General features: G+C 37.0%; 1 protein-coding gene across 1 annotated transcript in view; it reads right to left on the bottom strand.

Moving 5' to 3' along the window:
* The window catches only part of LOC143389816 (integrin beta-6-like), a 56779-nt gene extending 31066 nt beyond the window's left edge, over positions 1 to 25713 (bottom strand). The window contains exons 1-7 of the mRNA XM_076842603.1: positions 25653 to 25713; positions 24845 to 24924; positions 22056 to 22260; positions 21154 to 21400; positions 13150 to 13315; positions 11710 to 11871; positions 8507 to 8602 (exon numbers count right to left, since the gene is read on the bottom strand). Of these exons, the coding sequence (XP_076698718.1) occupies positions 8507 to 8602; positions 11710 to 11871; positions 13150 to 13315; positions 21154 to 21400; positions 22056 to 22260; positions 24845 to 24924; positions 25653 to 25713 (1017 nt within the window). The remainder of the gene's footprint in view (positions 1 to 8506; positions 8603 to 11709; positions 11872 to 13149; positions 13316 to 21153; positions 21401 to 22055; positions 22261 to 24844; positions 24925 to 25652) is intronic.
* Positions 25714 to 26978: the final 1265 nt, after the last annotated feature.

Genomic DNA, 26978 nt, shown 5'->3' with positions numbered 1-26978 from the left:
AGACAACAAATGCACAGAGAGGCATTGGAGAATAGAGACTCAGAGAACAAAGAGGATGGGTTGAGTATTTGTTACTGAGGATACTTCAGAGCTTCTCTTAATAAGATTACCCTGCCTTTGCAGAGAGATTGTGGATCTTTGCTGGGGAAGGCAAGTTTCTCATCTGTAGAAAGCCCCTTTAAAATGGAAGCAATGTGGGGTTTGGTAGCAGCCTATGTGCTTTGCAAACCAAGAGCAGATAATAAAAATTTTGAAGGATGATAGTAGAAGGCAATGAAGGGGATAAGAAAACAGAAAGCAGGTGTGTGTGCGAGGACTGCTGAGGAGCTATCAGCCCTCGATATTCCAAGTGTGGCAGGTGGATTGGCAGCATCAGCATCTTCCTGAAGCTTGCTTAGAAATGCAGCATCTCAAGCCCCGATCCAGACCTCCTGAATAAGAATCTACATGTTTATAAGCTCCTGGGATGGGTGATTTGATATGTCAGAAGAGCTTCAAAAAAAAATCTTGGTGCCTGGTTCTCAGCCCAGGAGATGATGATTTATGGATCTGGGAATTGCCTGGGCATTGGGTTTTAAAAAGCTTGCTAGATGATTCTAATAGGCACCAAAGTTGGAGAATTGTAGGTGTACAAGGGTCTGTCCAAGAAGAATTATGGAAATTTAGAAATTAAGCATTATTCTTTTAAACCTTAGTATCCATAATTCATATAGAGTTTTCAGCCTGTCACACATCTATGACATCGACACTCAGCAACTAAAGTGGTATTTTTAAATGTCTGTGGCCCAGGGATTTGCAACAAACTTTCTTTCCTTGGTCTTCAAGATTGAGGGGTCTGCTTCCAGCCCCCCTCTCCCATTTCATCTCCTTCTATCTTTGCTCATTTCAAGCTGATTGGCATTTTTCCCAGTTTCTCAAACACACTGAACACAGAATCCTTTGCTGGCTCAGGGCCTTTGCTCATGACTTCATCTCTTGAAAACACCTCAACCTTTAGGTTGCTGCCTTATTATTACTTCTTGAAAGGAGTCTTTCCAAAAAATCTCATCCAAGGGAGGCTCACTCTTGCCCCATTGGTATTCTCAATTAATTCACACTACTTTCCATTTCTCTGACAAGACTATTAAGGTTATTTGGTTATTTGTTCACTAATTATTTATTACCTATTTCTATGCAATAGACTAAGCCCATGAAGACAAAATAGGATTTAATTTTTATTCTCCCAATGCCAAGCTCAGTGCTTTGCACATGGAAAGCACAAAAAATGAAAGTGCATGGACTGAATGGATGAAAGCAGGGATCAGCAACTATGGCCTGTGGACGGTATTTTTCCTCCACCTGTTTTTTGTAACTACACTCATGCATTTGTTTATGGTCCCTGACTCTTCATGCAACAATGGTAGAGTTGAGTAGTCACGACAGACACCATATGGCCCTCAGAGCTTAAATTACTATCTGACTGTTTATGATACACTACAGATAAAACACAGCATGCCTGGTTAAGTTTGATTTTCAGAGAAACAATGGAAGTTTTTCTGGTATAAGTGTGTCCCCAATATACCAAGGGGCACACATAGACTAAAAAGTATTTGTTGTTCATTTAAAATTGAAGCTTAGATGGGTATCCTATATTTTTGTGTGTAAAATTCAACAACTCTACAGAATGAGTAGATCAGCCACTGAATTAATGAATAAAGTGTTCACAAACTATTCAAATTCAACAAATGGCTTTCAAAATTTTTTTTTGTTTTCTTTCTGAAGATTCAGTATTTCAGGGGCAATAAAATATTAAATTATGCTATAATTAATATTAGCTCCATTTGTAGCATATTTGGGGCTCTCAGATAGTTGAGCATGGAATTAAAATATATAATACTCCCAAACTTTATGTTAAGGAAGTTGTCAATTTAATTTGTCCTCTGGGTGTTATTGCCATATGTGGCTGTTTTAAAGGCTGTACCATGTGGATAATACTTAGTTCCAGCTAGACTCTTGCGTTGTGGTCCAAGCTAGGGTGCGTTGCCTGTAAAGATAGCTGTAATTTGAGTCTCACAGACACTGACACATATGTGGAGTGGCCAAATGCAACCTGTGAAAGGCTGAAGGGGTAGGTTAGTGACTGAACCAGGAATCCTTTCTTCCTGTGGAACCCAGAGAAATCAAGGAGAAGAGTGATTACAGTTTTGAGCACTTTCAGTTTAGAGACTATTCACAGATGTTAGAGCCCTCACCAACACGGGGCACTTTCCAGGATAAGAAAATGATACTCAGAAATCATGTGTTGTTTCTATTGAAGTAGAACATGGATATGTAAAAAAGTTACCACCATGTATCCTGTGAGTATGTTAAAGAGCAACCACTCAGGAGGTAAAAGTGAAGTACATGCACAGGTTTGGGGCCTGGTGATTCGAAAAGGACAAGTTCCCATTTACTTGAAAGCAGACACCCTCTAAGCATGGCAAATACGTTTGTCATTTTGTAGGATGACCTTGACTTCATCTAATATTAACTTATTCTTGTTAATAAAAATAATTGATGTATTAATGAGTACAATTTAATTTTTATGCCATTCTAAGTCTATAACTATATAAATTCATTAAAAATTTGAACATACTTACTATGTACAGCATGATGCCAATTATGTTAAAATATGTAAATACATGCAAAGAAAAAGACAGGGAAGAATTAGTCTAAAAATGTCAACAATGGTTAGCTGTGTCTGAGGTGGTTAGTTTATGACTGATCTGTATTTTCTTCCTTATGCTTTTTAGTATTCTATTCCCACTGCATTTTTTTTTTTAACAAATAACGTGTGTTAATTTTGTAACCAGAAAAAATCACTGAAGTTTGTTTTGTTTTGGCCACATTTCTACTGGTGGGAGAGTAACTGATATAATCCTTTTGGAAGGCAACTCAAACAAACCCAGTAAAATGGAAGATGCCATTCCCCTGCAACCCAGGAACATCACTTATAAATGTGGATCTTTGACAAGAGAATATGAGTGCAAGGGTATGCACAACTGTAACATTTACAGATCTACACAGTTGAAAGTGACCCAATACCCTCAATCTCAGGAAGAACCTGTTGTGGTACCTATGCTGATCAGAGCATGCACAGTAGTGGAGTGTAATCCACGGGAGCTACTGGGGTGTCCATAGGTGAACCTCAAACTCAGAGCATCAGCTTAGCAATGCTAATGTACTTAACACCACAGAGCTGTACGCTTAAAAATGATTAAAATGGCAAAGTTTGTGCTATGAATATTTTACCACAAAATATAATAAAAAATATAATAAAAAAATCATTAGAATTCATAATAATACCCCTTCTCAGGATCAGTCACTGAATGTCAAAGCTGGCAGTGATCAGGCCCAGATTTTTAATAGTCAAAATCAAGTTGTAGAACTAAAATGTAAATTAAGCTTATATAAAATTAAACTTGTAAGCCATAACTACAAATTATTATTGTAAAGGCTGTTGTTCTGTGTGTTAGTGTTTGGGATTTGGCCTATGCTTTCCCTATAACAGACAGGGTCCAGCTACAGTTTATCTCAGCTATAGAGTCAAATTGTCTGGATCCAAATCTTGGTTCTCACAAGCAACTTTCTTTGCTATTTTAGGTTCTATAGCCATAAGATGGAGATTAAATGATAAAATGAGTGTGATACTCTTAATCCCCACCTAATAAACTCTCTGCAAAATCCCCTACTATGCTATTATTATCACAGTCATTGTTGCATATCATCTCTGGCCCTCCGTCTTCACTCGTATGAAGTGAAGTACTTAGTTCAACATGATGATACTATTAGCCTCAAAAGCAGTTTTATGGTTGCCAATTAATCTGCTGCTCCAGAATCAAAAGGAGTAACAACACTGACACACATGAATACTCTGTGTCCTCAGAAAATTTCTACCACGGGGTTTAGTAGCAGAACACTGTCTCTAAAATGCCCATATTCTGTTTTTTTTTCCAGGCAAGTTATTGATTTCCAAATCTGTAAATGCTCTATGAGGATCCTTGAGGCAGGGACTGTGTCTTGTTGTCCACTATAATCACCAGTGCCAGCCTGATTCATGGGAGGTACTCATGAGATGTTGGATGAATGAATGAATGAATGACTATGCAGTTGGTAGCATCTTGCTGCAATGATACACTGGATATTGCAGGCATTGGCTGAATCCTGAAACACTCAGATCGTGTATTGATAAAATATCATATTTCTATATGGGTTGGCCTAAGAGGGTATCTCATGAAGGCCTTCCTTTAGTCTGTCCCTTCCTCTTACTGAGTGTGTATTTTCTGGATTAAGAGGATGTGGGTTCTTTAGGAGAAAAGTACTACGTGTGATTGAAGTGGTGAGTACTGATGTTTTTTCATGGGTGGGATTTACTAATTAGCCTGGAAAACACTCCCAACAACTCTGAATGATAATCTGAGGATAGGAGTTTCATTTCCAAATCCTCCCTTTCTGAGGGAGGTTTTCACTAATGAGGAAAGTGTAGGCAGCTGGCACTTCTCAGTCTTTCCTCCCAGATACCATCAATTCAGGAGAAATCAAAATCTTTTCCATTACATTTGAATTAAGAGCAATTTCTTGCCAGGCACTGTGGCACACACCTATAATCCCAGTGAATTGGGGGACCAAGACAGGAAGATCGCAGGTTTGAGACTATCCTTAGCAATCGCAAGACTGTCTCAAAATCAAACATAAAAAGGGTTGTGGATATAGCTCAGTGGAAAATCACTCCTGGGTTCAATCCCAGATGATTTTATTTTCACTAAAATCATCTCTTTTTTTTCTCTTGCTACAGTGTAAGGTTCAAAAGAGGCAGAAGAAGGAAGAAGGGTGAAATAATAATGAGGTTATTGATTCCTGAAAAATTGAAACTTGAGTACAGTGTATAATTTTCATGAGCCACAAAAGAGCATTGGCTTGTGGCATATTGTGGCTGCTCTTCCAGCTTGTTTTTAGATCTAATAGTCTGATGAAGGCGGGTAATTGCTCAGGGGTTTTCCTCTCGTGGCCCAGTAGCAAGGCTGTGGAGCTTTTCCAGCCAGTTGTCCTAAGACAGATGGCAAAGTGTTGCTTTCCTCTCTGGTGCCACCTGGGTCCAGGATGGAAGGTGGAAGAAGAAACATCCTGGGCTCCAGAGGGTCCTAGTAATGGTTAGGTGCCCTCCACCTGCTCTGTGTGCCTGGGCTTCCTCAACTTTGGTAAGTATTTATCACACAAAAACCTCAAATCACTAGTTGGAATATTTGACCCAATTTTAGAAAAGGTCAGGTGCTTTTATTGAACTTTTTATTCATTCAACAAATACCCTGTGTATCAAGAATTGCCTTAATCAGGAGGATGAGCAAGACCCACCGTACTCTCATAATTAAGGTGATAATTGAGGGCTTTTTGTCTTAGGAAAAAAGAGCACTTTGATGGTGTAAAAATCTGTTTGTACCCTTTTTTTCCCATATTTTAGATATATCACTCTGTCCTAATAACCACAGAAACAAGACCCTCTGCAGCCCAATTAGAAGTTGAAGTAAATTGGAAGTAACTCTCCCAATGAACTTCTTGTTTATTTTCTGGGTGCTGGGTTTCCACATCACATCATCAACACCAGGTCATATAATAATTATTGCTATTAACTTCATTAAACTCATCTTTTCCAGCCAGATGCAGACATTTTGAAAAGATATAGGATATCGTAAAGTCTTGCAAATAACCCGGGGTAATTCATAACATGATTTGATGATGTAGTGAAGAACAGTGATTTAATTGCTTTTTATCTCACTATCTCACTAGGAAGGAAAGACTAGTCAAATTAGACAGCTGGGGTTTAGTGGCCTGATACTATCTTAATGTAAATTATCAGTAAACATTTAAAAACAACAGAGAAGATATAAACATTTTTTTTTAACTTGAGTAATTGAATCCTGATTCAAAATGGTATTTAGCACTAGAATGTAATATACTACCTACTGCTCACTCAATTATATATCATTATCTTTTGAACCCTGTAATTGGACAAACAGGAAACTATTCATAATAATAAGTTTGCTCAAAACCATCAGTTTGCAGGAGTCTGGGGTGCACACTGTCGTCATACTGCTGAAGATGAAATTGCTTACTGTACCCTTTCCATTGTTTGTTCCTCTGTTACAACAACATAGAGCAACACTGTGCACCTGGGCAGTCCAAAGCATCTTACCAAAATTATTGAAAAAAATGGTCATTTATTCCTGCATTCCATGAGTGGGAAACATAATCTTATGTGCTGCAAGACAGAGCCGCCATTGAATCTGATCATCCCCTGCTCACTGCGTAGGCACCAAGCTATGCTTAGCACAGAACTCGGTGAACAACTGGCCTTCTGGAATCTTCATTAGATCTCAACACTTAGTTGCTTTATTTATGCTATCACTAGCTTTATTTTTCATTGGTTCTTTGGTGGTTATTTTTCTTCTATCCAAACACCAGTTTGCACCGGACTCTTGCACACCTAGGGCTCCTTCTAAGAGATTTAAATTGAAAGGCAGTGCAGCCATTATTGGTCTATTTTAAGTTTTCATTATCAATAAAACAAGAGATCAGCATTTTCATGCTGTGTGTAGCCTTCAGGGAAGTGCAATGTTGCTGTCATTATCTTTAGACCAGGCTGCTGCCTGGCCCCGCTAATGCAGATGAAATGATGAGCCCATCAGAATAAAAATAAAATAATGAAACAACCAGAGTCATAGAATGAGATGCCGACCAGGTCTGCTTCCTGGCTTCCTGAAAGTGTCCCTTTGAATTTAGTGGAGCCTGGATGGCAAAGACCACAGAACTTGACAGAACATAAATTCGCCTCATAATGAGATTAGTAGGCAGGCAAAATAAATGTCCTTCTGTTACATTACAGGCAAGCTTTAATCTGGTGTTTTCCTTGGAAATGATCATTTCTTTTGCATCAGGGGAACCGTGGATACAACTAGCTTAAATTCAACAGATTCTGTTTTGCCACATAGTTATTTTTCATCTTCCTCTGTCTTTTTAACAGCAGTTCGGGGGAGGCGTCTAAATGAGTTGAGTCTTAAAGACTATTACCAAAGTGAATTATGGGAGTCTGTATTCATGATCATCAATCGTGTTCCCCAGACTCCCCTTCAAAGACAAGTTTTACGAAGCTCCTACTCCCCCTTCTGAGCTGGAGCATTGCTGGGGAGGAGGTGTTGTAACCCCTAGGGTCCTCTCACTTTAGCCTTAAGGATCTAAGGCAGAATAGACTCACTATTGTATTTGGGGCTATTAAAAAAAATCTTTACTGCAACTACTATTTAAAACCAGTGGAAACAGGTATCACATAATATAGAGCCTTAAGAAAATGCCCAAATCAGGCGAACCCACATGGTCTCTGAGCAGCTGGATTGCAAGGGACTTCCTTGGTTTGCAGCAGAAGGCAATCTCACCTGGGAGTACAATACCCTCCTCTCATTAAAAATGCCAGATAGCATGTCCTCCTGGATCCTTTCTACAGAACCTGATGCAAGTTCATGGCTGAACTGTGCTTGGTAGTGAGTACATTTAATCAAAGGCTTCTACTAAATAATCTGAGTTTCCCCAGCTCTGTGAACTCACCAAACAAATTAAGAGGTCCTTTCAAAAGGAATAAGAGGTCAGACTCTAGATTTAGGAGTATTTGACACTTCTGCATAGATGGCACAGATAATTTGATTTCCCCACATTTTCTTTGGCCCATTCTGAAGTCTCCTTCTTCTCTGTGAAACTTCAGATTATGAGTAGATCATTTCCTAGTACCTCAACTGACATCATTTGACATATATTTTTTCTTAGGCTGGAAAGAAACCATAGAAGTCTTTTACATTTGCATATATGTTTTGCTAATCTTTTCTGTTGTTGTTGTCAATGGACCTTTATTTATTTATGTGCAGTGCTGAGAATCGAACCCATGCTTGCCTCACACATTAGGCAAGTGTTCTGCTGCTGAGCTACAATCCCAGCACCTGTTTTACTGTTTACATGGTGGCTTACAAACATCATTTCATCTAATGATACAATTCCCTGTTTGTAAATGGTGCTTCCATCTAAAGCCTTAAACTATAAATTCAAAATTTAATGGAGAAATGTCAAAGAATTTGAAGCCAATTCTCCTCCTACTTTCATTATTTTCTCTGTTCTGTTAACTCTCTTCTCATCCGATGCAATAGTTGAAGAGGAGATAGACTAATTTCCCTCTAGGCAGGTGGTCCTGTGTTTACTAGTACTTTATTCCAGCTCACCTTTTTTTATTTCCATAACTTTCTTCCATGTTCTACCATGTCTGCCCTCACTCTCCACCACACCTCTGTTTTCTCATTTAAACTATAAAGTATAAATGAATCTACTTTGTCAAGTGTGCAGTGCATCCGGTGTGTATTAGGATTATCTAATGGCCTTCCTGTGAGTTGAACTCAGAGATAGTTTCATGACATCATCTCCCTGAAAGAATTTCTTAGATTTGTTTGCTTACCTCATATAAATGAACTTGTTTCTGGGTTACAGCAAAAATCAATAGCATGTTGTTTTGCACCAGTTTATCAATGAGTTGTCCAATTGTTGGATATTCCTAAAAGGAACATATAGATTTTAAGTATCACATTAATAAAAGAATATAGAAAAATATTTTACTGAGTTAGACATTTCATTGCTCACAGGCCTTAATATATCACTCTATGTAAACAAATACACAATTAGAATTTTTGATTAGTTGCTTCAATAATTGTTTCCTAAATCTTAAGAATTCAATTAAATCTTAAGAGTTATTTTCCTGTTAATGTAATGTATTGTGTACAATTTGAAAGATCACTTCTTACAGCATGTCATATTTTCAAGGATAGAGACACATTTCTTCTCCTGATGCTACTAGTCAGCAGGTAAAAATGTTTGTTTCGGGAGGGGCAATTAGACTTTGATGTATGTGTCTGAGGTGGCTCTTGTGGCTCTGAAACCCTTCCTGGAATTAGATGAGGGTGACACAAAGGTTAAGAAAGGAACAGTCTTCTGAGGAATGACACACTACATTTCCTACATCTGATTCGAGACAGGTGTTTTTTTTTTTTTTTTTTTTTACTGGTTCTTGAGTTTGGTATTACTGCCTTTTTAATGTCATCAATGAATTTATAGTATCCTACAGGATAATTAGAAACACACTGTACTTCTTGTCCATTGACAGATTCTTTCCCAAGTGATATGAGTACGTTAAAAAATAAAAGCAGTCATTAATTATCAAATTTGAAGATAGACATTACTTTCCCAATCTGGAAAACATAAGCACATATGAATCCAAATGTGGATATTGCACAAAGAGACACTCAGATAAGTAAGTAGCTCTGCAGCTAAATAAATTAAGAATGTGTCATTTATGACTGAAGTCAGCCAAAATGGAGGAACACTGAAAATAAGCCCTCCTATACACTAGTTGATGTGTTCTTATATACTTTCTGCACTACTGCAGTATTTTTGTCTGAAGTCATCTTTAGGTACCAATTCAAGTTGAGAGAAAGGTATAGTTTTGCTTAAATATTCAGGTACATTTCCCAGCTGCAAATTTGGATGTGTATGGGCTTTCTTTTATATTTGAATTTTACTAGAGACACAAGACTTGTTACATTTCTTTTGCTTCTCAACTGCCCAAACCTTAAGCATACCTCACCCTAAAGCCTAAATCCTGCCAGTGCTAGTCCCTCCTTATCTCTACACATTCTTGTGTCTCTCAGCTGCTGTGCATGCAGGAGCTAGGATCGCAGCACGTGGCCCCCATAGAATTCTGTTTTCTATGTGAATAAGATCTGTTGGTTTAATTTCCACAACTATATTGTTGGTTCAAGCCCAGAAACCACATCTTATTATTTTGTGACCCCAGCAATCTGGCCCAGTTGTGAGTATCTAGAAAATGCTGAAAGGGCCAGGTGTGGTGGCACATACCTGTAATCCTAGCAACTCAGGATGGTGAGGCAGGAAGATCACAAGTTCAAAGCCAGTCTCAGCAACTTAGTGAGACTGTCTCAGAATAAAGGGTGGGGGTAGGGTGTTGGGGTTGTAGCTAAGTGGTTAAGCACTCCTGGGTTCAATCTCTGATACCAAAAAATAAAAATAAGAATCAAATTAAAATTTAAAAAAATGCTCAAAAGACCCAGGGTGCGTAAATAGTCCAAGGCTTCTGCACATGTGTAACAGCTTATTCAGCAGGAGTGAATTGAACACATGTTACACAAGAAGGTCATATTAAGCAATGGGGAGCATTTACTTATATGATCTTCCTATTTTCAAGATGTCTATTATGTGACATTTGAAAAGTTGCAAGGAAAAGGTAATGAAAAGGAATTCATTTATCACAGTTTCCTGTCTGAAAATAGTTTCATTGACTAAAAGCAAAACATTGTTATTCTCATTTCTATTGTAGTATGGAAAGTAAAATTATGTGATACTAGAATATATATGTATGTATGTATGTACATACACACATATATATGAATACAACTGATAAAAGTTATAGACAATCATTCATGTTGAAGTGTAGAAATTTAGGTCAAAGAATGGTACCAAGTGATTTATGAATTATTAGCTTACAGAGAATAGATTTTCCAATTGATATTAGAAAGGTGGACTTTCACTCTCTTCCCTTCATGCCTTTCGTTTATACATCATTGTTTTAGGAAGTGGCTTGATTTTTCTGAATTGTATTTTCTCCTGTGTCCCATGGGGATAATGTCACCTGCCTGGGTGGCTGCTTCATAATTCAACTCTATTTCATACATTAGTCAATGCCCACTGTGTTCCAGGCACTACACTGCCAGGAAACAGATAATAAACCAGCTGTAGCCCCGGGGATCTATGCAGTAAAGACAAGACAGATGTAAGCAAACACATCTCCTCAGAGAGATGTGTAAGAAGACATCTAAGTATAAGGGTGAAGGGAGAGACTATTGCTCCGGGGCCTCAAGAAAGTCAAAGAGGACTCTCTGGGAGCAGTAATGATTGAGCTGGTTTTAAAGAGCAATTAAGAGTTTCCTGGCAGCTGAGGAGGAAGGGCATCCCAAATGGAAGGAATAATGTGCACAAACAGTAGCCACATGGTCTGTTCAGGGAAGGTGGTTGGATACACAGGGTTCTGTTGAGGGCAGATGAGATCATGTATTCCAAAAAAAGCTTTGACCTTGTTTTACAAAAGTTGATTTTTAAAAAATGGCACCATCATATTTTTAAATGCCAAAAAGATAGGTCAAATGTTAATATGCACTAACTTAGCCTTACCCAACTAGTTGTTTCCCAGGAAACCCCATATCCATCAGAAGCATGGCATGATTTAGGGGCAGTCGTTCACAGCAATCCCAAGGTGCTACTGTTTGCTCCAGACCTCCCTTTCTAGGGCCATAGTTGAGAACACAAAGAAATTACTGCTTTTTGCTAACGTCAGGATCTTGGAGAAGTTGGAGAGATTCTGGGATCGCCTGTTATAGCATATCCAAACTTCTCAGATGTCCCCACAACTCAGACATGCTCCAGGAAACCTCTAATGATGGTGAGGATTGAGAGGGGACAGTTTGCTAATCTCAGATCAGGAAACGTGCACTGCTTTCTCAATCGAGAGCTATTTTGTGTTGTGTTACAGCAGTTGTTGCTTCCTTTGCCTGCTGGTAGCCCTGACAACAGCACAGAGTGTGGGTTACACACCAAGACAGTTGACATGGAATATTCATTCTTGTTGTCCAGGTGACAGAGCCCGTCGTTGGGAATGACGATGCCTGCCAGTTTGCTGTCCATTCCAAAGTGTGAATCGGCATCACTCACAAAGACCAGAAGATGGAGGGAATCATTCCGCCAGCCGATCTTTTCCTAGAGTGATAAAGAAATATTCGGGTTGCGTTGGAGAGAGGCGGGCACCTATTGAATGTGGATCAGTTCTGCTCGGACACATTTGCATTATTAAAAAAATATATTGTTGGCCTATCTAATTAATCCGCTTTCATCTACTGTGAATTGATAATATAGGAAATACATAAAATTCTGTGGCATTTTCTTTTTCCTGGACAACATTTTCAGATGATTTATGCTTCAGAAAAAAAAAATAGCTCGGTGATGATTAGGATTCAGTTGATCTTGATGTTTACATACTTAATTATTTTTGCTGTTCAACTTTCAATGAGCCAGAAAAAGGAGGGGGCAGTGGTAGGGGAGGTCATAGATAATTCCAAATCTAAGCTCAAGCAAAGTGAGTCAAAAATGCAGTAAAAAATGGTACAAAGAAAGCCTGTTGTGTTAAAAATGTCATGCAACACTTAGGGATATATTTCTCTTTCTAATGATATTGTCTAAAGATTATAGAACTAATACAAATAGAAGAATTGCTCATCAAAGGGGGGCTCAACATCCTGCTGTTGTGGTTGTCCACATGGAGTCTGTATCTTAGCAGAGCTTTCGCCTTTAAAGCATATCAGGCTAGGAACTAGTTAGGCAAAAAACTCATCCTACCTGTTTCAGCCTTTTCCTGCTTATCCTTTTCCTCTTCCTCTAATTCCTTGGCCCTCCCACCTTCTAGAAGCTTCAGGCCTGCCCAATTCTGAATTTCCCAAGAAGGGCTGTTGTCTCAGGACAGACATCCACTCTCATGAATAGGTGTCAGTCAATTAGAGAGGAGCAAGGAACCTAGCATGTCCTAGAGACAGAACGGCTTCTAAGGCTTATTCTGTTTCCAGAACAATAGATAGCTGATCTTACATATAGGTATATACTGATTCAGGGCATTTTTACTTTTTTCATTAATGTTCTGCTTTTGATTTATTTTTTTAACCATAGTTATTCCAAAACTAAATTCACCTGATCTAGGTCTTTAAAATACACTAGATTTTTAAAACAAGACTATTGTTCCAACCAAAATTTCCTCAAAGCTACTATCATTTTCTTTGATTATTCCAATATTAGGTGTATAAAACAGTCCCCATTTAAACATGATTGAATTTAAAATTTTACAGAAATTCTGTGTCTTCAGCATCAATTGAAGAAATATGGTGAATAAAAGAAAGAGAAATATACAAGCTTTCCAAAGTCGATTTGTTAATAAGAGATGCAATTTATGTTAATGGAATTAAATGTGATCTCCTTGGCACAGCATACCTTACACACAGCTTCTTGCATAATTGCATCAAATCCACCTTTGGGTGTGTCGATATTAGCAGAAATTTTCTGATTCTTCACAATTTCATTGAATCTTTCAGCATCATTTGTCAGTCGCAAAATGTGCTTGAATCCAAATGTAGGTATGCAGAAGTAGGGGATACTACTGCAAAAGTAAGGTGCAAAAATATTTTTGAAATATGATGCAACACACAGTTAATGGATCTGAGATCCTAGCAATAGTTCTTCAAATAAAGATTAGTTTTGCTACCAGACCTAAGTCTATAATCTGGCTGTGAATCTCAGGATTAAGGTCATTGTCATCATCTCTGCCCATCCCTTCTATGTTGACTATATTAGCTAATATTATTAGCAAATACTTATTTAGAGATATGAGTTTGAGTCATTCACTGACTCAGACTCATATAACAGATAATCAAGTGATCAAACTCCGCATTCCAGTGTGTGTAATCACTATTTTCTATTACCTCCCAACTAAAATCCTCCATTAAGTTTACCTGATGACAATTTCTTTGTATTCTGATATCTCAAGCTGTCATCAAATAGGAGTCATCTCGTAGCAAGACAAGACAGGAACTTGTCTTCTTCCTCTGCTCCCTTTAATATTATATTCCCAGCTCTGCCTACCAAGGGCTCAGAAATCGTAGTAGATGGTGGGACTGAAAATTGGTGCAACCTCTCTGGAAAGCAGTATGGAGATTCCTCAGAAAACTTGGAATGGAACCACCATTTGAGCCAGTTATCCAACTCCTCGGTATATATCAAAGGACTTAAAATCAGCATACTATCGTGACATGGCCACAATAATGTTTATAGCAGTTTAATTCAAAATAACTAAACTCTGGAACCAACCTAGGTGCCCTTCAACAGATGAATGGATAAAGAAAATGTGGTGTATATATATATATACATGATGGAATTTTACTTGGCCATAAATAAAAATGAAATTATGATATTTGCCGGTAAATGGATGGAACTGGATACTATCATGCTAAGTGAAATAAATAAATCCTCTAAAACCATAGGCCAAATGTTATTTCTGATATGTGGATGCTAACACACAATAAGTGGGGGGATGGTAGTGAATAACAGAAGTACTTTGGGTTAGACAAGCGGGAATAAAGGGAAGGGCAGGGGAATGGGAATAGTAAAGACAGTAGAATGAATCAGATATAACTTTCTTATGTTCACATATAAATATGTGACCAGTGTAACTGCACATCATGTACAACCACAAGAATGGGAAGTTATACTCCATGTATGTGTAATATGTCAAAATACATTCTGCTGTCATGTATAACTAAAAAGAGCAAATAAAATATTTTTTAAAAAAGATATTATTGAAGGTTGAAAAAAAAACCTAGCAGGGCCTAGGTTCTAGAGTCCAACTCTACCATGCTTGAATTCTTTGTTGGGGACCAGCCTGGGAATAAAACCCCCGCTTATATCATGGTAGGATGAAATCTGCTCCTAATAGTAGAACATATAGAGATGATCATGAGTTCAGCTACATCTTATCCTAAAAGTCAGTTACTAGCTGTGCCCGAAACCTTGAGCAAGTTACTTAACCCTTCTGAGCTTTGAGCTTTCATCTATAAAAGCAGGATAATGGTATGGAGCAGAGGTTCTCAAAGTGAGGTTCCTGATACAGCAGCATGAGCATCACATGGAAAAATGTTAGAAATGCAAAATCTGGAGCACTAGTTCAAATCTCCTGCCTTAGAAATGCCAGGAATGTGCTCAGCAACACGTACTGTACCAAACCTTTCCGACACACACTAAAGTTTGACAACCATTGACAGCACACAGACAGATAGGAGTAGCCTTCATTGAGGCTGTGGTGCGCTGCCTGGGAGCCTTGGTTGATTCTTGTGGAGCACACATAGGGCCTGGGCTTGAGCTTGCAGGTGTGGCAGGCTTTCTTGTTAGCACTTAGAGAGCAGGTGCGTCTTTCAGGGTCAGACTCCTGTTACCAAATTCATCTGCCTATACATCCTCATCATTTGTGAATTTTCACCTACTTACTAAAATTGATCTTTAGCAAATCAATAAATAATTTTCTTCATCGTTTGTAGATATACACAGAGAAGAAAAAAAGTGAGTTTCCCTATGTGCACATTACCTGCTGAGGTCAAACAAGATGATGTTTTGCTTTCTCGAGTCATCGCTCACAGTGTAAATAACGTAAATAATAGAAATGAATCAACACTATCTATTAAGCAACATGTTTTTAAATATAAACACACAAAAAACAAGGTTATATATTGGTCAGTTGATTAAACTTATAACTAAAGACTCACAGGATTCTAACCTATTTTTCCCTTTGGAGCAATGTTCAGTATTAGAATAACTCAGTGCCTGAGGCAAGTTTATAGAATGACTACCATAAGTGATGAGAATCGAATGTTCATTCAAATCAGAATGGCTGTGGATTCTTTTATACTGAGTAGTAAAGCTCTCACGAAGACCAGCAAGTCGGTGTCCATGAGGGAAGTGATTTTCTTCTTGTCAGTAGACTTTCAAGGAGAGAGGTCAGAATCCATTGTTTTCCAACATTTCAGAACACTGAATGGCACAGCCTGGGCTATCCTAAGATGGCCATCTCAAGAACAGATGCTCTTGACTACATCTGGTCCCTCCCTCATCTGTGGTCAAACTCCTCAACTAACAAATGTTTCATAAGTCCTTTTAGTCAATGGGGCTGGAAACTCTGGAAGTGACTTGGCTGAGGTTCTTGAATGCCTATGTATTCTGTGACCCTTCTTTTTCTGTCTTTCCCCAACCCACCAGGACCATCTATTATTTCAATGCTACCAACACAGCTGTTCTAGTGATCCAGGAGCCAGTCTGCTGTTTCCAGGCCACTTTTTATATTTCTTTCTTATTCATTACATTTTACCTTAACTCCCAGAAGTTAATCTTATTCCCTTTTTAAAAAATATCATGTATCAGGTTTCTCTGAAATTCTGAAGTCTTGCCCACTGATAGTATCTACCTAGAAGGGTTGTTGTGAGGCTTGAAGAAACAAAATATGCAGAGAACACTGCACAATGAGCTTTTTGGGATTGGGGCTTCACAAACATTAGTGTTTTTCTTACATCAATCACATAGAGATTAGCACAGACCTCAGGACAATAATGCATGGATTTGGCTAATGATATCTCTAGAATAGTGTTTTTTTCTGATTAAAAATAAATGCCTTTTTTGTTCATTGAAAAAAATGAGGTTTTATATGAAAATGTGAAGAAGAAATTTTAAAAAGGTTGCAATGCCTATGAGATATATCAGAGTTCAATCATTCCTCTTGCTAAGAATTTATTTTGAAATCTTTTGTTAATTAGATAATATGGTGATCCCTTTTCATATATTTTTGCAAACTAGTCTGTATCTTTGCTTAGAATAAATTTTTTGATAGGGAATTGCTGGGTTATCTTTTGGCCCTTATTTGCAAATTCTTTTCAGATAAGTTTGTATCAGCTGTCATTTCTGATAATTGTATGTGAGACTGTACCATTCAAAAAAACAAAATAGCTGATTAGCTAAAGTGAAATCTGAATTTTATTTTTAACTTTTATTTTATTAGTAATGAGACTGATCCACTTGTCTATATTTATTGACATTTTGTATTTATTCTTTTACCAATTTGCTGGTTTATACCCTTTGTTTATTTTCTTATTGGTATATTTTTTATTTCCAATTTAATTTGAAGAACTCTCTGAAAAATATTAACCTTTTGTCTTTGATGTTTTTGATACATACCTTAAAACTTTTTATTAAAGTCAAATTTTTCCCCACTCACCCTCAAATATGAGACGTATTTTAAAGTGTGATATGAGGAAGAGCTCTAATTTTTTTCCAATTGGTTAATGATGATAATTCATCATGTGTCGTAATTACTCCCGTAATGATTAGAGTAGCTCTGAAGTGATAGAAAATTCATTAAAATTAGAATAAAAGACAGAACAGTTCTATCCTGGGGCAAGTTAATTAAGCTTGCTGGGCCTCAGTGCCCTTATCCATAAAATGGGTATGATAACATCTACTTCATGAAGTTGCTATGACGTTTATTTCAGATAAAAAGCATGTAGCTGTATTTGTCATTCCATTGTCCCTAGGACCTAACTATTTTTGGAAATTTTTTGTTTAATCTTTCACTTGGGGCTGTTGATTTACCCTGTACCAAAAGATGTTGGAGCATCTCCTAGAACCAAAGAACTGGCAGTCCTACCTTCCTGTGAGAAATTTGCATCTTTGTTGGTTAAAATTATGTCCCAAGCAGATAATTCTAATTATCAGAAGTCCATGCTTTTGAAAAGTGGATGAAATCTTAATGTAACTCACTGAGTGGATTCATGTGATGGAAGAACATGTGGCAAAAGCAAAGCAGAGCATTAGAGGGGGGGTTGCCCTTGGAATTGGAACTGAAACCCTTATTTGGACTAGAATAACTCTAATGAATGCTCACATTTGGATGTTGCTTTCTGAGTATAGCAAGTATAGAGAGTAGGAATCTCTTACCAATGGAGGATGTTGAGTTCCTAGACAACAACGAATTTACATTTAAAATGTAGGATAATTGAGAAACATAATATAAAGAAGTACTACTTACATATTTTGTTAAATTTAAAATAAATATTGTTAAAATATATCAAAGTGCATAAGTGCATTCTACTGTCATGTATAACTAATTAAAACAAATTTAAAAATTAAATAAGTAAATATATTTTTTTAAAAAAAACTATAATGATATATACTAAAAGTTTAACATCATCTTTTTCTTAGGGTTAGAACCTATTTTGATTTTCTTCTTTTTGTGTCACATGAACTTATTAACTTTGCAATAAGAAACTGTACATTCTATACTCATATATGCTTTTGTGTATGTATATATATAGGAAATCCATTTAAGTATTCCATGGCTCTGTCTCCTTTTTTGTAAAACTACAATGAATTACTCACCATTGAAGCCAAATTTGAGATTAAAAAAATCATAACATAGTGTATGCGGATTGATGTTAAGAAGAAATTCTTCAAAATGTTTGATGGAGGGAAAATTTTAATTTTTGTGCTGCTAAGTATTTTAAAATATACATTATGACTCATTTATAAATATGAAATGAAGAAAACTTTTCTTTTATTCTGTATCTTAGACAAAAGCAAAGAGAACTCTTTCAAAACTGTAAGCTGCTTTAGCCTTCTTACAGGGTAAAATGAATTTTTAGTGCTTCAGCCTTCTTACGATAAAATGAACTTTTAGTGACTCTCCTTCCAATAAAAATAAAAAATACTCCAAAATCCATTAGAAATTAGATTTAAAAGGTAGCATTTTGTCTAGTGTGATGGTGCACACCTGTAATCCCAGTGGCTGGGAGGCTGAGGCAGGAGAATCACGAGTTCAAAGCCAGCCTCAGCAAAAGTGAAGTTCTGAGCAACTCAGTGAGACCCTATCTCTAAATAAAATACAAAATAGGGCTGGGGATGTGGTTCAAAGGTCGAGTGTCTGTGAGTTCAATCCCTAGTAGCATTTTTTTTCTTTCTTTACAGTGTTGGGGATTGAACCCCAGGCTTCACACATGCTTGACAAGTGCTCTACCACTGAGCTACATCGCCAGTCCTAAAAGGGTTTGTGAAGAATGGTGCATAGACTCTGGGGTTCCTGGGACATTCCAGAGGACTTTTAGGGTCACACTGTTTTCACAGTGTGCAAATATGTCATTTGCCTTTTTTACTGTGCTGACATGAGCTCTGATGATGGGAAAGCGTAGTCAACTGCTGGTGCCTCAACCCGTGTCCAAAGTAGTCCTAATATATATATATATATATATATATATATATATCCAGCAAGCACTCATGATAGTAATAAAAGCTATACTAGTTTTACTTGACTGTCCTTGTGAAATCACAAGAATCTATAAAAATCAGACTAGAATAAATGGGAAAAATTATTAAGGTTTCATAAGTTAATGTGAAAAATCAATTGCATTTCTATAAATCACCAGCACACCATTGAAAAATGAACTTAAAAAAATACTCCTGGGGACTGGGTACCGTGGTGCATGCCTAAAATCCAAGCTACTTGGGAGGTTGAGGCAGGAGGATTGCAAGTTCAAGGCTGACCTCCACAGTTTAGCAAGAACCTGTCTCAAAGTAAAATTTTAAAAAAGGGCTGAGTATGTAGCAGCATTTTTCATGACAGCCAAGAAATGACACAACTCAAATGTCCATCAGTGGAAGAAGGAATAAATAAAATGTAGCAAATCCATTAATGGACTACTTATTAAAACAAAAAGGAACAAATTTTCAGTATACACAAGATCATTATTAAATCTCAAAACATTACACTGAGCAAAAGAAGCAAGACACAAAGGTGTATAGTATTTTATTTTAGCTGTATGAAATCCAAGAATAGACAAAACCAATCTAAATTATAGAAATCACAAAGTGAGTACCTCTGAGGAAGTAGAAATGACTGGAAGGAGGCATGAGGAGACTTTCTGAGGTGATGAATATACCTACATCATGTTTTGGGTGTTGATTATACTGGTATATTCAATTATTAAGAGTCTTCAAACAGTATTTTTGATGTGTGCATTTCAAGTACATGTCAATTATACTTTAAGGGGGTCAGATAGTGCCCTTAACTAATCTGTCCCACTTTTCTTCCTTTCTTCCTGCCTGGAGTGAAGAAATTATGCTTAATACCCTAGCAGCCTCTTGGATCATGAAGACAAAATCCAAGTGCTAAAGATGGTGGAGCAAAAAAACACAGAAGTTGTGGATTTCTGGTGTTTGTGGAACTGTCACCCAAGCCCCGACTTCACTTTGTGTAAAAGAGAGAAAAAAAAAACTCTCTCCTTTTAAAGTCACAGTTTCTGATACTCTTAACCAAACACAATTCCTAAGAGTTATAATCAGTGGTAAATTACTTTCACAGTTAAATAATTTTTACCTATGTTCGATTATAGTTGAGAAGTGCACTGATGTGTTTTTAAATACGATAGAAGCTGTTTGTCTTTTATAAGGATTGCTTGCTCTGGTGTATAAGAATATTAAAAATTAACATTTTAAAAATGATTTCATATATACTAAATGCATAGTAGTAAAGGGCTTGGTTTTGGATCAAATCAGATCTTGGTATACTTATTAGTCATGTGCCCTTGGGCAAATTATTAACCACGCAGAGCCTCTGTTACTTCCTCTGAATATAGGGCTAATGAAACCTGCCTTAACCTCCTGTCATTATAGAGATTGAATAAGGTCATGTATGTAAAGCCTTCAGTGCAGGGTCTGGCCCAGAGCAGATGGTGGCTCTTTCTCAATAGAAGGGTATTAAATAATTTGATTTTGAACATATCATTGGCTGCACAGGTAAGCCATCACAAAGCTATTTGTCCTTGGCCATCCTGCAGAAGACACGGTTTTAATAGCTGATTATAACACATTATAATGGAGTCACTGACTCATTTCCTGTGAACTTAGTAGCAGTGATGGCTGCAAAGGCCTTCTCCAAACAATGAAAGAAAACCCATATTTCCCAAAGTACGACAGAGGACGTCGCAAAAATTATTATTTTGACAGAAGTCATTGCAGTAGAAAAAGACTCAAAACGAATAGAGGTTACTGTCAGACAGCTTCAGTGGTGGTCATTGGGGATTGAAGGTCTCCCAAGGGCAGGGAGGGGGATAAAATCCAATGGAATGTACAGTCCCCTTTGTCCACAGAACACAAAACCTCCCTGGCCACGCTCCGTGGCCACGCCCTCCATCGCTGGAGGCAGATGCTTTGCAGAGGCTGGAAGGCTAGAACCATGCATTTAAGATCCTGGGAGGCTGCGAGCAACTTGGGCATCTGAGAGAACTGTGAGATCAGACAGCCAGATAGAAATGCCAGGGAGTTAGCAAGTTCCTGGCAAGTGCGGCTCAGGGTGGGCAGCGGCGTATCGCTGTGGAAATCAGTGCACAGAGATGCCAGAGAATCACTTACCTGCAAGGGTTGGCAATTTCCTCTGGCGTTGTTTTCATAAAAGGGGAGACGGGTCTTTTGTGGAAAAACCCGAAGTCCAGTCTAAAGTTGCTGGTTAATTTAGACATCTCCTTGGAAAGCAGGGAGCCCAGCTCTTTGATTGTGTTGAGGTCATCGTCCATGGAGGCGGAGAGATCCATGAGGTAATACAGGTCCACAGGGTAATCCTCGGTCTGGCGGACATGCACTTGCAATGTCTGCTCACCACCTGCAGAGCCCCCACATGGAAAGCAAATTCATAAAACACAGGAAGGTTCATTTGCAACTGGCCAATCTCCCCACCAGCTAGCTATTTCTTTCCCTTAAGAACTTACTGAAGATACATACCATGTGATGTACTAAGTGGTAGAGTTTATAAATGAGTAAGCCCACAAACATCTTTCAGCACTGAGTTTATAAGTACTGAAGAAATATAAGTTAGGATATTTTATATCTCCTGGGAAGAATTAGCATCCATTTAGATGAAAGATAAGCTGAACTTTTTTGTGTGTGGTTTTAGAACAGGTGAACAAAATAAAGGGGAGTTTCAATCTACATTTCAACTCTTGAAGAAATGTGAGGCAAATCTAAGCAACATTTAAGTAATTCAAATGGTTACTATTAGAAAAGACTTCTTCAGTAACACATTTGGAGTAAAAGTGGCCAACATGAACAAAGAAAAATGTGAGTCCCGAAATTTCATATTTCCTTAAAAATGGGCAATTGGAGGCATAATAATCAATGATCTGTGACATGTAGCATCCATATTGAAGCAATAGCAATATTACACACATAACATTATGTTTATTTACAAGAACAGACACTTCTGTGTTTTTCTTTTTTCTGAAAGACCCTTCCCCTTCTGTTAAAAAATCATAACTTACCTGGTCTCAATTTAAGAATCAAGTTTTGAGGTGCAATCTGAACAATGTCAGAACTATTTTTCTGTCTGCATACACTGAGAGGCTTATTTTTAAGGATTTCTATTTGGGAGACAGGGTTTTCGATGAAGGTTAATTGACATCCTTTGGCTAAAAGATTTGCTGGGGTATCACATCTTTCACCAACTCCAGATGGATGGGTAAAATTCTAAAAATGAAAAAAGTAGAGAAAAAGAAGACAAATCTGCATTTCTTTATAAGATGGCAGTAATTAAAATTTTTACATACTTTCCTAGTTAAGCATCTTGCTATCCTAAATACATCATATTCCTGTATGACTGACATTGATTATAGGTCTAAATCTAAGTTATAGTTGAATAGCCAGAGTATTCTGCCAGCAAAGTTATGAGTAAAGATGGAGTCTCCTTTTAATTATGTTCATTTGAATTCATTAGCAGTTTTTTTAAAAGCTCATTTATTTAAAGATTCTCCTTTGCCATGACCAGATTCTTGAAATAGTTGAGTTCATCGAGTTGACATTTTTCAGTCTACTGTTTTTTTTTGGAATGAACTATTGGTTATTGGAATCCTAGGCCTGTCTAAGCTTTACAGTGCATCTATTACCAAATCCGGTAGCAAATAGAGATTTTTCTATGTATTTCTAAAGGACAAGGATTATGACATTGCACTGTCTGATACTTTACTAGTTTTAATCATTGGTGTGTTGCCCTGATTAGCATTATTTCACTAAAACTGACCTCTCAGGGACCTTAAACTCAGTATCTTAAAGTGTTCTAGTTCAAGATCTTTCCTCCAAGATTTGGAAGTAAGGAAGGAAATTAGAAGATGGTTTAAAAGTCTGCTTTTCTGTACAGGACTCTGGAGTTTCCCAGGCCTCATTAGGTTCACATGAGCACTGAGGTATAGTATTTCCCAGCAGATATGTGGCCATTCCATTTTTGCAGCATCAAGAGCAGAAAAAAATGGAGCCCAGAGGTACCTGTCTTACCTGATGACAAGGTTACTCTAGAGCTGGCACTAGGAAAAGTTGAACCCATTGACTCTCATGATTAGAGAGAACTGAACCAATGTCCATATTTTTCCTAGCCCCTTAGAATTCAAGGCCACTTGTTTTCAGCAAGTAGGAAAGTTATCTTTCTTCTGAAATTAAATTTTGAGAATATAATTTGTCATCTACCAGTCAGGCTTTTGTGTATTTGAGGCTCTGGCAAACTCTCTAACTTCTCAAAATGTAAGGAAGGCAAACAGTGGCTGATAGAGGCGCCTTCTCAACACCATGCAGTTGCTATCGGCTGTAGTCACAACCTTTGCCAGACGGTCAGGGGTGGTGTTAATCACACAACATATTTTCTGTTCTTCCTAAGCAGAAGTCTATTTTACGTTTTGTTCCAATTACCTCAGTTGATAAACTGATAACTACTTTTACTACTGGAGTGACCTCTTAATCTTGCCATAAAATTTGACAATCATTTAGCTACCAAGGGTCATTCAAAAGTAAGGCTATGAGAAACTCTCTCAAATGACTGATAAAAAGTGCATTTAAACAAAAATTCTAGAATGATTTGCCATTTTCTGTCTCTGGTATGAAATTAAAGCTGTCTTCTTTAGAAAGCCAATGTCCAAAAAATTATGCCTACCCCCCACATTTACATTCTCAATCCTGCATTTGAAATCAAAAGAGCTGAATGCTCTTCAACCTGAATGTTGTTTTGTGGCCCCTATCCGTCAAGGGAGTACTGGGGAAGTGTGCCAGGTTTGTGCTCTTATTATTATTATTATTATTATTATTATTATTAATTTATTTTTTAAATATATTATACAGGAATGCATTACAATTCTTATTACACATATAGAGCACAATATTTCATATCTCTGTTTGTATATAAAGTATGTTCACACCAATTCATGTCTTCATACATGTATTTGGATAATAATGTCCATCACATTCCACCATCATTGCTAACCCCCTGCCCCCTCCCTTCACCTCCCATGCCTCTGCCCTATCTAGAGCATGGGAAGAATAGATGTTTAGATTATCTTTATGAGATCCAGTTGGGGAAAGACTTGTTTTAAAATTCAGAGTTAGTGCATCTCTATCTTATCAGGATAACTCTACAAATCACTCTATGGTGTCACAGCACAGGCAGTGACTTAGAATGGCTTGCTATATGCCCCCAGGCATCTTCACACTACATAGTTTTCAGTTTTAGAAAAGGAATGGCTGTTTGGGGCTTTGTCATTGGTATGATACAGAGTGACTGAACTCATGAAAATATAAGTTTTAAAAGAACTGAATAAGGTCTGAGTAGTAAGGTTTTCCCCAATACTACAATGCTCCTTGTAGAAACTAGCAGTGACTCACATTGGATCCTGGTTCCCGGATGGAATACAGCTATAGTACTGATATCAAATGTGTGTTTAACTTCAGAAAACATCTCCATGATTACTGATTGTCCAGAAAGGCTTGACATTTTACATTTAACCATGAGAAATTACCTTAAAATAAGAAAAGGAACCAGGTCAAATAAAGGACCCTGAGTTGATTATTTTATTTAGAATAATTTGACATGCATTCCTCCCATGAATTGTGTTTGAAAGCAATCATGTCAATGCCACTTTGATCCACTAATACTTTTATTATCCTTTCTTGATTTGTTTCACTCATATAACCCCACAGAAAAAAAGGACATTATCTGAGCTATCATTGAGGAAATCAACATAAGTCTAACTGCACAGAGCTTTTAAAAACATGTTGAGGTCATTTGTTTTACCTCCTGGGAACACCAGGCACACTGAGGTCCAATGAGTAAGCAGTCTCCACAGGTTTCTGCACCTCCCAAGGCACAGCCACCTACATTTAAATTCAGCAAGATGCAAGGAATTAAATACACTTTCATTCATTCCATTTACGAGACTTATGCCTCTTAAATTACTTGAACAAAACAATATCAAAATGCATTTTTGTCTTCAAAAATCAATTCTCAAAATACTAGCAACTCTCACATAAAAATTTACACTTCACATCTATCACGTTGAAAATACATGTGCCTTATAAGCCAAAAATTATCATCCTCTTCCTTTTTTTAAAAATAGTTGTTGACAAATACAGAATCATCCTGTTTTTTATTCTTATTAAATACCTGTCATTTTAATTTTTAAAATTATTTGTAACCATTTAAAATGCTTCTCTTATAAATGTGGTATTTCTGTTTGTGAAATAACATCCTTTTTCTCTCCCAAGATTATTACTCTCAAGAGGAAGAACTTATTGTATAATAAAACAGAAGTTTCCAAAAGGACTGTCACAAAGGCATTAAGAAGTCCTACTGTGCAGTAATGTTGTTTAATTCTCCTCATTAAAATGCCTGTGTAACCTTTGTATTTATTTACCTTAAGCCTAGAACATCTACGGTGGGACCAGCCCTGTGTTTGCCTGTAATTTGTGAAAGTATTCACTCGGTGGCAAAAGAGCCATCAAATAGGTCAAATAAAAAATGACTTCAGCTCTAGTTTCTGAACCAAATGACAGATTTGTCAATCATATCGTGAAAGCAACATTTCCGAGAACTTAGGTCTTACCTTGTGCACGATCATTCCTTCCTAGAAATAGAAGGAACAGGAAGAGCAGCTCAATCCCCATTCGTTTCAGTTCTTGCTGTGCAGATTAAAAAAATGAATTACCTTCAAGGTTACAAGACCAAAGCTGAAGATCGTTAAAGGCTTTCTTTCTTGAAGTGTAAAATATTAAATACTACTTACACTGCTTTGAAATGAAACTTGAGATGTAAATTAAAAAGTTTTCATTACGACTGAAATGAACACAGAGGCTACCTGGACAGGTAAAGAAGAAAAGCTGTGTTTAAAAGCAACTTCCACATGATTTACTTCCTTGTTCTCCTTATAAGGAAGGCAGGTGTACAATAACCAAGAAGGTGGGGAAATTCATTTAGGAGAAATTTTTGTGTAAATTTTATTAGTCTCTCTGCATCCTAGAGAAAGTTGATACCTTTAGTGAAATGTTGATCGATAAAGTGTCAAAAGAACAACTGAAATAGGATTGCTTCTACAATGATTTTAATTTAATGAAAACAGCAAAGATGTGAAATAAAACATAAGCATTTAAGTTACAGGTAAGGAGGGTAAAAAAGAAAAACAAGCTAAATGAAAATACCTCAGGTTTCTGTTCTCCATGTTAAATCCTCTGCAGAGAATTTCAATAAAGTCTGAAAAATAAAAAATAAACATAATTTTATAGGCAGACTAGAAGTTAGGGTTAGGGAAAACTGTTTTCTTATTTTTTTCATTGGATAAAAGACATTTCCCATATACTGTTCTTATTTAAAAGTTTATTTAGCTTGCTTTTCCATTTCCAGTGCCCTGGATATTGCCTGCATTTTAAAAATCCACTATTAGCTTGTTATTCATCCATTCATTCAATAAATATTTACTGAGTATTGGTTTTGTGTCAAATATCACTTTTAATTATATATATATTTTTTAATTTCTTTTAAAATATAAATTTATTTTATTTATATAATGTGGCATTTCAATACATACATACAATGTATCCGTTCAGGGTAATTAGCATATATATCACCTCAGATGCGAATCTTTCTTTGTGTTGGGAGTGTTCACAGTCCTCTCTATTAGCTATTTTGAAATATTTCATTAATTGTTGTCAACCATTGTTTTCCTACTGTGCTTTACAATAGTTGGAATTATTTCTCCCTATAACCATTGATTCTCCTTTCTCCATCCCTCCCTATCTCACATCCTTCCCAGCTTCTAGTAACCACTATTATATTCTCTACTTTTTTAAGATCAAGTTTTTATCTTCCACATGTAAGTGAGAATATGTGGCATTTCTCCTACTGTGCTTGACTTATTTCACTTAATGTAATACCC

This window comes from Callospermophilus lateralis, unplaced genomic scaffold (assembly GCF_048772815.1).
Source record: "Callospermophilus lateralis isolate mCalLat2 unplaced genomic scaffold, mCalLat2.hap1 Scaffold_805, whole genome shotgun sequence".
Classification (NCBI taxonomy): Eukaryota; Metazoa; Chordata; class Mammalia; order Rodentia; family Sciuridae; genus Callospermophilus; species Callospermophilus lateralis.
Note: the sequence above shows the minus strand (reverse complement) of the source record. Positions and strands in the feature narration are given on the sequence as shown.